General features: G+C 42.2%; 1 protein-coding gene across 2 annotated transcripts in view; it reads right to left on the reverse strand.

The window, feature by feature from the left end:
• The window catches only part of MAPRE2 (microtubule associated protein RP/EB family member 2), a 157250-nt gene that overhangs the window by 128196 nt on the left and 14662 nt on the right, over positions 1 to 14392 (reverse strand). For both annotated transcript variants that reach the window (XM_032859619.1, XM_032859617.1), the window contains exon 2: positions 858 to 919. Coding sequence is in view for 1 of the 2 variants with exons in the window: in XM_032859617.1 (XP_032715508.1) it covers positions 858 to 919 (62 nt within the window). In the remaining variant the exon portion in view is untranslated. The remainder of the gene's footprint in view (positions 1 to 857; positions 920 to 14392) is intronic.

The following is a 14392-nucleotide window of genomic DNA, read 5'->3' on the forward strand; positions in this document are numbered from 1 at the left end:
TTATTTAAGAATGACATTTCTAATTTTATTCCAGAATGAAAAACAAAAGAAAATACCCTATATACTCCCTAATATACTTTTTTTTTTTAATAAAAACTTTCGATGTGGTGGGGAAAGAAGTAAAACTAGAGATGTTTAGAATACCGTTGGGGAAGTCGAGGACGTCTTACACTGAGACTATTCTCTGAACAATAGTAGCGCTCAGCTTTGAAACCTCTGTGGATGGCTTTCCAAATATTGCCATCTGGTGGAATTTCAGTTAATTGTTCCTTTGTTCTAGGGAGCTACTGAAAGTGAATGAACCTTGAAGGCATGAGAGAGATTCAGAATACCAGTGGGAAATAAGTGAAGGTCAAATGATTGTGTCTCAAACACAAATCTCAAACTGGGGGGTGGGGGGGGGGGAGGCTGAAGTCTTTGTCTCCTTCCCAAATATGCTCCACCCTCTTTTGTAAAGTCTGAGCAATTGTCTTGATTTCTTTATTATAAATAAGTGAAATTTAAAAATTGTTTGTTCACAAATACCATGAAATGTCCTGAGGTTACTTGCCTAGATCTTAATAGGTTCTCCTTCCACTTATCACTAATAATATCTCCAAAATTAAAATTTAATTGGCTTGACCATTTTTAGAGGAATTGCTGATAGCAGTTAATCAGCAGTTAATCAGCCCTTCATACACATGGGAAATGGAATATAGTTTGAAAAATAACATTTTAATGGAGCATGTTTACGGGAATTATAATACATTATAATTTGTGTATAATGGAATTTTGAAAATAAATTGTTACAAAGGCATGAGTACTTCAATTTAATCTGCAGACAAGGAATTCTATACCATTTTAGATTTAAATCTTACCTTGAGCATCCAGGCTCTCTCCCTGGCTGACGAGATGAACTGTACCGCTGAGGAGTGGGATACTGGGAGAGTGGGGGGGAAAAAAAAGAAGAAAGAAAAAGAATACTTAATAGGATGAAAACATAGGAGCGAAGGATTTTAATGTAGTTCGTTAGGTGTGGTTAGTAATGGAAAGGGAAATCAAAGCACATACACAACATCAAAATTCAATTGGTTTTACCATAGGAGAGAGATTAAGTTAGCCAAGGCATTTGGTTCTCAGAAAATATATATATATATGTATATAAAAAATTATATATATGATTTTATATATATATATATAAAAAAAATCAACTTTGAGGTTGATTATGGCTTGTGAACAGTATGTCAGTTTTATGAAGATAATTTTTTCTTTTTACCTTTCTCCCTGATAGTCTGATGTGATGAGAATTCATGTATTAGCAAATAACTCCAAGAAGGAGGACCTCTAAGCGGGATAGCAAAGGCCAACACTAGAGTATCAGCTTCCTTAACCTCAGGTTTATTGGCAGGTTTTACATCTGGTACCAACACAGGCTTATTCTAATCAGAAGATTTTTGAGAGGACAGGCATTCTAAACAATGCCAGGATCAAACTTCAAAACTATACGCACCAACAAATGATAATTTCCTTTATGTGCATTAGCTCTTGTTCTTCAAAACAAGAAGAGTGAGAAGTAAACTAATGAAATGGCTAAGTGAGAAGTAAACTAATGAAAGACAATTCTCGAGGCTAAGAAATGTGTCTGAGCTCTAGGTTTTTACCGTCCAGTGTGAGGGTGAGAAGTGGATGGTTCCTGGGGAGGCTGCTTATGGCTCATGCAGATGTTGATTAAAGAAAAAAAAAAAAGACCCAAATGCATATGTGCACCAGCCTTAATTGTCTTCCCACCAACCCACGAAACAAATTAGAAATGACTGCTGCCTTCTACCTAGGTGCTCACCCAGCCCATTACTCTTCTAAAATTGTCCTAGAACAGAAAACACAAATGCCTTTGGTGCCTATGTTGTTGTTGTTGTTTTTTTTTTAAGTCAATTGCATAAAAATATTTGTGGTAGACCCAATGCAAGGTGATCTCCAGAACTGTGTCTGGAGTTGTTGCTGGGTGAATTTTTTTCTTTTTTTAAGAAAGGAGGAAGGCCTTTTATACCTTTTCTATAAGGGAAAGAGGAGATGGTAGGAAAAAAATAGGAACAGGAAAATGGTAGGTATGGAGAGAAAGTTAAGGTAGGAGCTGATTTTTCAATGTTATACTATTCAGAAAGAGCTCAAACATCATTTGTAAAGTTAGCTTGTTTTAAAAATGTCAGGTATTTTAAAATAGATGGTCTTAAGGACTGAGCTCAGGTAAGCTAAGAATTTTTTCTTCTGATAGAATTTCTTCACATAGTTTAGAGAAGTTAATGTCCTAGATGTTTTACATCTTTTCATAATTTAATGATAGTTGATAGTCAAATTAAAAAATCCATTCCTACCCATATCATTTTCCTAAGTCCGTAAATCTTCCAGCAATGAACTGAATTACAACAGAACTTTCATTTGCCATTGTTATTGAACTAGTACTCAGTAGCTATGTTATCAGGGAAAGTACTGGCCACCAAGCTAGGAAGAGTACAAGGTTCCTAGTTTACCTATCAAATAGATAATTCATCCTTAAAAAATTCAGGATTGGCTATATACAATTGGCCCTTTCTGTTGTCTGACAATGGCCCGTTGCTTGTTTCTCAGCAGCTGTAACGGGTCAGTTTGAAGAATGGGATCATTTATTGAAAAGCCTTTGTACAAGTCATTTCACATATTTTATCCAATTTAATCTCCAAAACCTTAATACAAATAAAGAAACTGAGGCTCAGAGTAATGGAGCAAGGGGCCCATATTGTGCATCGAGAAAGTGACAGCTTCTAGGAGTCAGACGGACGTGAGTGTCTACTCCATCCTTTATCCGTGCCACATCTCTGTAAAAGCCAGATCTTCGCTGTAGATCCGAAAGCCCCGGAAAGTCTTTGGTCTGCTCCTGGCATCTGAGTGCTCAAGAAGGCACAGCCTGGCAAGGGTGGAAACATAAGCCCCGCCCCACACCCCCGCCAGTGGAGGTGGCAGGTAAGGCAGTTTTGTCTGTGATGTTTGACACTGGCAAGGCAGTTCTCCAAAAGTCTCACATTTAATATAAAAATTAAAAATGGAGCATGGGGAGCACCTGGATGGCTCAGTGGGTTAAAGCTTCTGCCTTTGACTCAGGTCATGATTTCAGGGTCCTGGGATGGAGCCCTGCATCAGGCTCCCTGCTCGGCAAGGAGCCTGCTTCTCCCTCTCTGTCTGCCTACTTGTGATCTCTGTCAAATAAATAAATAAAATCTTAAAAAAAAAAAAAAAAGGAGCATGGGGGACCCCTGGGTGGCACAGTCGGTTAAGTGGCCCACTCCTGGTTTCTGCTCAGATTGTGATCCTCAGAGTGGTGAGATCAAGCCTACGTCTGGCTCCACTCGTGCTCTTTCATGTTCTCTAATAAATAAATCTTTAAATAAAAAAATGGAACATGGTATAAATATAAAATACAAGCTATGAAAAACAAAGAAAATCTTTGAGACCTGAGGCCTCGCAAAGAGTTCTTAGCCTTGACACCAAAAACACAATCCATAAAAGGGATAAATTGGACTTTCTCAAAATTAACAACTTTTGTCCCTGTGAAGTAGATGCAAATATGAGGGATAAATTAGAAAATATTTGCAAACCACATATCTGACAGAGGGACCAGTTTCTAGAATATATAACGAGCTCTGAAAACTCAACAGTAAAAAAAAAAAAAATTCCATTGGAAAGTGGGCAAAAGACATGAAGAAACATTTAGCTGAAGAGGATACGTGAATAGTCAAAAAGCACATGAAATTATATTTAACATCGTTAGCCATTAGGTAGGTGAAAATTAAAGACCATAATGAAATAGCACTATACACTTAGAAGAATGGCTAAAATAGAGAGGTGAAACATTGAGAAGGAATTAGAGCACTCACATTACTTGTGAGGATGTTGGATGGCTCTGCTACTCTGGCAAACTTTTTTCTTTTTTTTTTTTTTTTTAACATGCAACTACCATACAACCCACCAATTGTACATCTTGGCATTTTTCCAAATGAAAATTTATATTTATAGCAGGGGTTGTGTGTGTGTGTGTGTGTGTGTGTTGTTGTTGTTGCTGCTGCTGTTTTTCTTAGCAGTAGCCAAAATCGGAGACAACCCAGATGTCCTTCAACAGGTTAATGGTTAAGCCAACTGTGGCAAACCCTTTTACGATGGAATGCTCTCTGGCAATAAAAAAAGAACTATTGATACACACAACAGCTGGGATCAACCTCCAGAGAATTATCCTGAGGGGCAAAAGCCAGTCCCAAAAGGTCATATACCATATGATTACATTTATCTAACAGTCTTGAAATGAGAAAACTGTAGAAATGGAGCACAGGTTAATGGTTGTAGGAGTAGGGAAGAGTAGGGGGGAGCATTAGAGGAGTGGGGGGAGGAGGGGGTAATCATCAAAGGGCAACACTAAGCTTGAACATGTATCCTTGTCAATATCCTGGTTGTGACCAATGCATGAGATGTTATCATGGAGGGGGAAGAAGTGACTCAAGAGCACATGAGAAAGCTCCATATGGTTTCTTACAACTACATATTCACGTACAGTTATCTAAAAACCAAGTTTAATTTAAAAAAAGATTGGACAACAACGACAGTGGAGCAAGAATCTCTTATTTTCCTACTTTTCCAGAGATGAACAAAAGCTCTGGGCGCCTAGGTGGCTCAGTGGGTTAAGCCTCTGCCTTCGGCTCAGGTCATGATCTCAGAGTCCTGGGATCGAGTCTCGAATCTGTCTCTCTGCTCAGCAGGGAGCCTGCAACCCCCCCGCCCCCACCTGCCTCTCTGCCTACTTGTGATCTCCCGCTCTCTCTGTCAAATAATTAAATAAAATCTTAAAAAAAAAAAAAAAGCTCTGAGACAGTGGGCAAGATGGGGTTGCGACTTTGCCCCACTTTGTACAGATCCAAGAAAAAATATTTCTAGCATCCAGGATTCTAGCATTTGGAACCCTCTACTGACAGTCTTCTGTCCAGTCTTGCCTATCTGAGAATTCTCTGCAGCTATCCCCGCTTTCCTCCATGTCAAACTTTCTAAATTTTCATTAAAAGTCAAAATAGAGGGCATCTGGGTGGCCAGTTGGTTGAGTGGCTGCCTTCAGCTCAGATCATGATCCTGGAATCCCGGGAAATAGTCCTGCATGGGGCTCCCTGCTCAGCAGGGGGTCTGCTTCTCCCTCTGACCTTCCTCCTGTTCTCTCACTCTCATTCTCTCTCTCAAACAAACAAACAAATGAATAAGTAAATAAAATCTTCTAAAAAAGTCAAAATAGATACAAATACACTGAAGACCAGAAGGAACTTCAAAGTAGCAGTTTCATAGTTTTGCATATTTAAAAGGATCTCGGATAGCTTTGAGTTGATGTTATGCAAGAACGTCCCCCAATTCTCACCCTTACTGGTCCAGGTCTAGCATTTGGTCCCACGTGGCTCTTAAGGGTGACAAGGCAGGCAGGTATTCTCTATTCTGAACTGGGCCACATTGAAGAGGATAGAACTGTCCTCACCCCCACACAGAGAGGAGCATGTAGAGTCTTCCTTCATGTTAGGAAAGACGTTGTTGACTTTCACTCTTCCTATTTTGAGCACTACGCAGCTCCTCAGAAAGCCAGCCCCCTTCTCTTAGTTTACTGGCTTTAACTGAAAAGACCAAGTTTCTTTGTTAGAAACAGAGTCACGACATGGCCACACGCTTTAACAAAGCACATTCTCTGTTGCTACAAAAGTCCATTCTCCCTCGTCCTCTAGACATATCAGATGCTCTTTCTTTGAACAAACTCAGAATTCTGACATCCCATGGGTATAGCCCAGAACATCTGTCCTAGATTGAAAGCCCCACTCCACCCCCCACCAAAGACTGCTTCCACGTCCAGCGGTAAAGCCAGCACATAGGAGACAGCAGAATGAAGAAAGGGTTGTAAAGATTTTCCAGTCATGCCCACAATTGGAGGAAGATCTGGCTTTTCCTTCAGTGCTATGTATTTAGCCAGTGAGGTTTCTGACCACGCAAGGTTAAAGCCTTTTCCTCATAAAAGGCTTTAACCTTAAGCCAGTTGCTCCTGGCTTTTCCAAGAAGGGAACCCCACTGGGATGTGAACCAAGGTTTTCTCCCCTGAGGAGTTGACTAAATTCTCTTTGGACCTTCAAAATGAGCTGTATCCTGAATTCCAAATTCCCTGCAGGTGCTTGCAGATTTTCAATCCCTCCAGTTGTAGATCACATTCTTTAGGATGGGAGCGCCACAGCTTTCTAGGAAGAATGCAGCTCATAAACATTAACAGAAGGTCACAGGCTATTAATCCTTCGGCCGATCCTACTCCATATTAGTCTTCTGGAGAGCCCTTTCTCGGCCAAACACCAGCTCAGTTACTGGCCTGGGTTGGGTGGGCTGGTCTCAGAGCCCTCCCCAGGGCGGCAGAGGGAGGCGGAGAGCCTGCCTGGTTTAACTTCCCCGGGGAACTAGCGGCAGGATTGCCAGGAAGCACAGAGCTGAGCACGCACCAGGAAACCAAACCAAATGAGATTATCCATCGAGTAAGGGAGGTCAAATTACACTGAATCTTGGGCATTGAGTGTGGTACAATGCATTCCTCTCCTTAAGCAAGCCAGACTACAAAATGACCTGTATTGTATATTTAAGGGCTTTGAAAAATTATAGCCGGCTGATAAAGGGATTTTGATGGTATACATTAAGAATGGTAATGATGTTATAAACTTCTTTTGGTCGTGTGATTTAGGCTTCTATAAAAATAAAGTATAATCCCCCCAAACTGTCTAAAGTCATAGCTATAATAAAACAGAAATTCAGTTATTTTCATACAAACTGAGCCTCATCCCCCTCTCAGAATCCTCCTTTTTCCATCTGTTACTTCCCATGCGAACCAGGATTAAAATAATTTGAGATTGCCCTTTCTATTCTAGAATAGACTATCCACCATGCCAAAGGCACAAAAGTAAAATTAAAAAGACAGACGTGAGACAAACTATACGAGAAATAACCTGTGTATTAATTCTGTGAATATTTTTAATAATTACTTATCCTTTTATTGGTGTTTAATCAGAGATCCTGGAAAATAGTTGGACTAGAAGAATGGCTCCTTTCCTCACAAGTATGACCGATAATGAAATGTAGCAGAATGTTCACGAAGCAGGCAAGCAGCGCAGTGACTGGGATCACATTCACTTTGAGCCCAATGTCCAAATTTAGCGTTAAGGTTATCGTGGAAATGAAATTCTTGCTTTGCACGTGTCCTATTTTTATCATCTTATTCCTTTGACTGTCCAAAGAAGCAGAACAGGAATAGAGGAGAAGTGTTGAAAGGGTAATAGGAGATTTGAATAAGACTTCGGCTGTGGCAGGAGGGTTGTTAGGACACTGGGTATCCAGGGTTGCTAAGACCACCCTCCAAAGATGGATAAGCGTGTCTAACTGTAGTGTCATGTGGGAAGGCTTTCACACTAACATTTTCAGTAGTCTGTTAAAAGTGTGAAGTGGATGGAATTTATTGAAATATTCAGGATTATTCGCATAGCTTCTATCCCTAAGTTTTCTGCTGGGACTAGTGTGCACCCTGTGATAACCACCAACACGGTTTTGGGGGGTGCTGCTGTGGGGGTCAAGAAGAGTACCACTTACAAAATGTTTGGGCGCTGGATCAGTAACTATTCGATGGGGGAAATTTATGCTAAATTTCAGTCACCTGGGAAATAGTGCTGCCCCGGAGCAGAAGCACCAGTTACATTGTTGTGGATAAAACTTGGGTGGGGCGTGGGAACAAAACCCCAATCTATTATGGGAAATATACCCAGGCAAAATACCCAATTTGAAATATTTTTTTTAAAGATTTATTTACTTGGGCGCCTGGGTGGCTTAGTGGGTTAAGCCTCTGCCTTCAGCTCAGGTCATGATCTCAGTGTCCTGGGATCGAGGCCCGCATCGGACTCTGCTCAGCAGGCAGCCTGCTTTCTCCTCTCTCTCTCTATGCCTGCCTCTTTGCATACTTGTGATCGCTCTTTCTCTGTTTCAAATAAATAAATAAAATCTTAAAAAAAAAAAAAAAGATTTATTTACTTGACACAGTGAGAGAGCACAAGCATGAGGAGAGGCAGGGAGAGGGAGAGGGAGAAGCAGGCTCCCCGTTGAACAGGGATCCTGATTTGGGACTCGATCCCAGTACCCAGAGATCATGACCGGAGCTGAAGGCAGCTGCTTAACTGACTGAGCCACTCAGGTGCCCCTCCAACTTGAAAGGTTTCTTAAAACCTTCTCTTTAGGGGTGCTTGGGTCACTCAGTCATTAAGCATCTTCATTTGGCTCAGGTCTTGATCGCAGGGTCCTGGGATGGAGCCCCACACTGGGCTCCCTGCTCAGTGCTCACTTATCTCCCCTCACTGGTACATGCTTGCATGAGCACTTTCTCAAATGAATGAAATCTTTAAAAATTTAAATACTAAGGGATAGATTTTGTCTGTTAGGGTTGAGATGTAGAGGGTAACAAATCAATGCAATTTTTAGGTTTTGTTTCCATTGAGAGTGCGTGCTCCAGTCCAACGGAACAAACACATCAGAGAGGTGCCTGGGTGGCTCAGTTATTAAGCATCTGCTTTCGGCTCAGATCATGATCCCAGGGTCCTGGGATCGAGCTCCACATTGGGAGCTCCCCTGTTCAGTGGGAAGCCTGCTTCTCCCTCTCCCACTCCTCCTGCTTGTATTCCCGCTCTTGCTGTCTCTCTCTGTCAGATAAATAAAATCTTTTGGGGAAAAAAAAAAACAACAAAAAAACAACACATCACAGGGCACCCATGGGCTGAGATGTAGGGATATAATAATGAGCAAGGTGGGCCTTGCCCTCCTAACTGGTCAGTTATAACTGCCTCCCCCTTTTTGCATAACCCCAGAAAATAAAGAGTAATTGTGGAAGTTGTTTATTGTAGGAGATCCCATAGCTGATCAAGGCTAGAGCGAGGACACAAACTCTGGTCTTCTGAGTCCAAATCACATGCTTTCTCTATGGGTTCATTTTGACCCATTTTCCTTTTCTCTTGCCTTATATCAGGCTTTCTTTACATATTAAGATTGCCTATTTTTGAAGCAACAAAACACCAGATTTTGATCTTCATAAAGTGTTTTTTATACGAAGTTCCTATCTATTCATTTGTTCAACACTGAGCACCTAAGCCCAAGTTATCACATATCTGCAGCTAGTGTGTGTGAGGCACGGGCTGAAGTATGTTGCCTGGGTCAGCTCACAGACTTCCCACAGTTAACCCACTGAGGGAAGCGATTTCTTATTCTCATCTTGCAGATCCCGTGGAGAGAGGCTTGTGTCAGGGCTGGGACTTTGGCCTTCAGAGCAGGAGTTCATGAACACCCTGTTACGCATCTGGTATATCCGACAGGCCCTGCTGAGGGTTGAGTGTCTAAAGGGTGAGCAGTGCATGGTATGGCCAGCAAGGAGCTCACGGACACTAATAACTACACCACGAGGGCAAACATATCGACAGGGAAGCGAAGAACAACAGGGAGACTTAGGACTGCTGTCCCTTTAGAGGAGATGTAGGATTTAAAAGCCATTTCTGTTTTCCTCATTCAGAAAATTAGAGGAAAATAAGTATTTTATCTCTCAGTTTCCTTCATGGCAGTGCTTTTCAGATTTTGCATCTGCAGAAAATCTTAAAATTCAGATTATGATTCAGTAGGCCTAGGGAGGGGTCTAAGATTCTGCCTTTCTAGAAACTTCTAGATGCTGCTGGTCTGGAAACCACACCAAGGGGCAAGGCCATGATCTGTTTTCAGAGCTCTTCCCACAGTCTGCTATGTGGTAATCGGGCCTGAACTTAGTGAGATGGGGCATTCACTCAGATGATCCCAAATGAAGTCAACTCATTTATAGCTCAGATCTTGCTACCAAGGATGGAACAAAGCAAAATTAAGGAGCCAAAGTCCATTCTTAGAGCACATTTTCCCTTGCTTCTCCTCTCTCCCCTACATCCCTAATTCCCCAGTGGTCATGTGCTCATCCAGAGTTTCAGGTCCTTAGGGAGAGTTCCCTGCCTTCTAAGATGTTATGCACTTAATTAACTCACCTGTGCAAATGTGTTGGGGAGTACTAATCACAAACATGTTAATTCTTCTCTGTTGACCTAAACGGCTGGTTCTGGATCTTGCTACACTGGCACCCTCAATGATGCCACTTACTTTCCTTTGTATAGGAAACACACTCAGTGGAGTTTACCACACAGGCATCCAGTGTGTTTGAGAGATAGAAGAATGCTCAGATGAACTACCAAGTAATTTCTCTAAAGCAAAAAAGGAGCAAAAACTTAAGCAATTTGCAAAAGCAGGATGCCTGGGTGTCTCAGTCAGTTAAGCATCTGCCTATGGCTCAGGTCACGATCCTGGGGTCCTGGGATGGAGTTTCACATCTGGCTCCTTGCTCAGAGGGAGCCTGCTTCTCCCTCTGCCTGCAGTTCCCCCTGCTTGTGCTGACAAATAAAGTCTTAAAAAAAAAAAAAAAAAGGTTTGCCAAAGCTAAATATTTCAGCAAACTCGAGTATACCTGAACTATCATTCTGCTTCAAAGTAGCAGGTTAGGCTTTTGAGATCGCCTTCGCTTTTTTTTTTTTTTTCCTTAAAGATTTTATTTATTTATTTGACAGACAGAGATCACAAGTAGGCAGAGAGAGAGGAAGGGAAGCACGCTCCCTGCTGAGCAGAGAGCCTGACATGGGGTTCAATCCCAGGACCCTGGGATCATGACCTGAGCTGAAGGCAGAGGCTTTAACCCACTGAGCCACCCAGGTGCCCCTTGCCATTGCTTTCTAACAACACTTCCAGACAAGTCCTGAGGACTTTTCTATGCACACTTGCATTTTCAAACTGAGGGAAAAGAAGGGACCATTGATTCCAGAACTTGGAGTCCTCGTCTGTACTGGGCTATGTATCCAAAGGGGATTTATCAGCCAATTTCTTTTAATTTTTGAGACCCCATGCATCTTCCCATGGAGGTCGTTACAATTTAATGGCTTTAGGAGTTAAATGGGCCTTTAAGAGCTACTTGGGGAATCCAACTATCCTTTGTAAACCTGCCTGCTGCACAGAGCATGGCACCTGGCGTGAACTTCCCTGGGGCTGAGGTTTTCTCCCTTATGTGACTGTGGATATACCGTCTAAACTTGGGGCTCCAGCTCTGAGTGTTCTGTAAAGTGCAGTTAGAGTGTTGCTGCTCTGTATAAGAATTCTTCAGCTATGGCAGATTTCTGTGTAAACGGAAAACTCTTGTGTTCGCCATCACGATTTGAACACATCTCCCTTGTCAAGTGGATCTGAGTTTTAGTTATAGGATGAGGAAATGTCAATGTAGAATCAACCCTGGGGAAAACAATGGCTTAGAATGGGAGAGAATGCCCATCTCAAGGGCTCTTGTGGACGTGGCCTTGAGCGTGACCCTCATATGGCCCTTATGAAGCCTATCTGTTGCCTCTCCTATAGTCTGTGACCTCAGCAAACTCCATGGTTTGATCACCATCTCTAAAGGTAGGCAGTGGAGGGGGGTGGCGCAGAAAAGAACAAAACCATCTTTAGACAATAAGCAGAACCTTTCCTGTTCACTTTAAGGTTAAACGCTAGCTAGCTCAAGTTGTTGTGGGAATTTTCATGCTTTATAGACATTGTACTTAAAGTAGGGCTTTAAGATTCTTACCTCTTTCCAATCTTTTGGGTCCTCCCTAGAGAAACAAGCTTTTGTGCCTTCTTGTTCCTCCCTATCCCATAAGGTACTTCCTTTTTGCTCCCCATGGGGAGAGCTCATGCTTCCCTGAGTCTTCCTAGAAGCACCACGTGCTTGAACACCAAGAAGATTCAGGGCTCTTCTTTCTGCCTGTATCTGGGGTCAGCCCAGTACAACCCCCTGCTGGACTGGATTAGTCATCCTGCTTTTCCACATCTTCCCTGCTCTTTAACAGAGGAAGATATAGAAGCTCTCCAGCCTAGGCTGGTGGATGGAGACAAGACAGAATGCTAACAACTACATTTACGGGGGAAAAGTGAGCTCAGCAGGGTATCCAAGTGGATGCTCTTTAAAACGTGCCTGCTCTTCCAAAAATCACAGCACTTCCCTATTTTGAGCGACAATGGCATTCTTCATATGTTAAGTGGAAGTCTGAATCCTACCACTACCACCCTCAGCCACTCAAATCATTCAGTGTGCTACTGTACTATGTATTTTCCTCATGTTGAATGATGTATTTTCCTCATGTTGAAAACCTTATGGAGGCTTTGAGAGGAAAAAGTCCAGTTCCCATTACATTTTCTATTCTATTTTATTCTAAGGAAGATGGATTGACAACTGGCTTCTAGAGTGCTGACATTTCTCGTGGGGAAAGCAGAAGTAAAAGGTAAGACACCCCCCGGCTGAGGAGGCTAGAGGTCACACATGGATTGAAGTGCTTTCGGACTGCACTTAAAGCAGAGCTGGGATAAGGCCCAGGCCCTCCTACAATCAATTTAAATTGACTCGTTCATAAGAGCAGGAATGGTGGGGTGCCTGGGTGGCTCAGTGGGTTAAAGCCTCTGCCTTCGGCAGGTCATGATCCCAGGGTCCTGGGATGGAGCCCCGCATCAGGCTCTCTGCTCAGAGGGATCCTGCTTCCCCCACCTCTCTGCCTCTCTGCCTACTTGTCATTCTGTCAAATAAATAAATAAAGTCTTTAAAAAAAAAAAAAGAAGAGCAGGAATGGTGTTGTGCCTAACTTGCAAAGATTTTAAAAGAAGATCATTGTTTAAGGGGGGTAGAGACAAGCATTCTTTGTCTTGACTCCTAAATCATGCTTATTTTTCTTTTGAATGTTTTGGTAGATGTTGCTGCTTCCTCTTGGTTGGACTGTCAGTTCTTTAATACGTTAAATCTTTGAAATGGAATTTTAACTTCCTCTTCATTTTTTAATCTCTAGAGTCTCTATTCCTGATCGTTATTAGACAGTTTGGCTAGTTTTTTTTCCAGATAGGGGAATCAAAATATAAAAGTCTCCCAAATGCACACAGAATTAACAAACAGCAAAGTTAAAATCTACTTAACATTTGCAGACAAACTCCCCCAAATGCGAAAAACCAAAAAAATGCACATGGCTTTCCGATTCTAAGAGCGAGGCTGACAACACTAAACTTCTCAAGAATAGGGTGTTTAAAATCTCATTCCTTTGGGATGGGTCACAAACCCCGTGGGAAAATATGACTCAAATGGACTTCGGCTTGAGATCACAGTGAATGGAACACAATTGTTCTTCCCGTCCCTGCATGGCTCACCTGCGTCAGATTGCTCAACAAGGTATGCTCTGGAGGTGTCAGAGGGTTCCTAAAAACCCCACCCAAGCTCCCTGTCTGGGCAAATTACTGTGAATAGCATCACGCAGACACTCACATAGGCAGCTTAGGACAGAAAACCAACCTAATACACCCTTCTGCAAGAGAAACCAGACTCAGATTCACGGCTCAACTTAAGCTGGTGTCCATGGTGATGGGTGGGCACAGCGACAGGCTCCCGAAGGGGAAGAGAAGCCACACATTCTTGAATATACTTATATTCCTCATGCTCCATGAGGCTAATTGTGAGGGCCATTGGTAAGCAGTACCAGGAGCCTCTTGTTCCTTTCAAATAAGACAAACAATAGCCCTGCAGGACAGACATTTCTTGTTTCTGGGTACAACTTGATTCCAAAGCCCTAATCAGTCTTCTGCTAATTCAAAACAGCAGGCTTCTGGGCTCAGCCTCCTTCTATCAGATTGTCTACTCTTGAGTTCACAAACCGTTCCTGCCACAATGAAAGGACCAAGTGGTTCCTGAACACAGAGGAGGCTCCCTCCAGATCTGCTGTTCAATTTCAGTAGGCGTTCAAAAACCTCGGTGTAGAAGGACCTGAACTTTGTCTACAGTTAAAACCAGTATCTGGGAGAAACAAACAAAACGACCAAAAAAAACCCAGCCTGTCAGTTGTTCGCTTTGAAAGGAGGACTGATGAAAGGCAGGATGGGGGTGGAGTCCTATCTTCAGATTTTTATAGACATTTTTTTTTAAATGAAAAAGCAACCTATGGTAGGATTCAGGATAAAACCTATTGTAACATCTGGCAGGATTAGAAGCTGTTTTGTAGTATTCCATCATTTAACTTCCCTAATACCTACTAGAGCACCCTATCTTCTCTGTCAGAGAACCCTTATCTCTAGATCTTATCAAATGCTTACAAAAATCTGCGCCAGCTGCTCAACCTCTATGCCATGTGTAATGTGTAGGCTATCCCAGAGATATTGGTAACAAATATTCAATACTTTAACCCAAAAGGATCAAGTTACAACAGCGGACTTCCAGAAATTATTCACAGAGAGAGAA

Source organism: Lontra canadensis, unplaced genomic scaffold (assembly GCF_010015895.1).
Source record: "Lontra canadensis isolate GAN:19392208 unplaced genomic scaffold, GSC_riverotter_1.0 scaffold17, whole genome shotgun sequence".
Lineage (NCBI taxonomy): Eukaryota > Metazoa > Chordata > Mammalia > Carnivora > Mustelidae > Lontra > Lontra canadensis.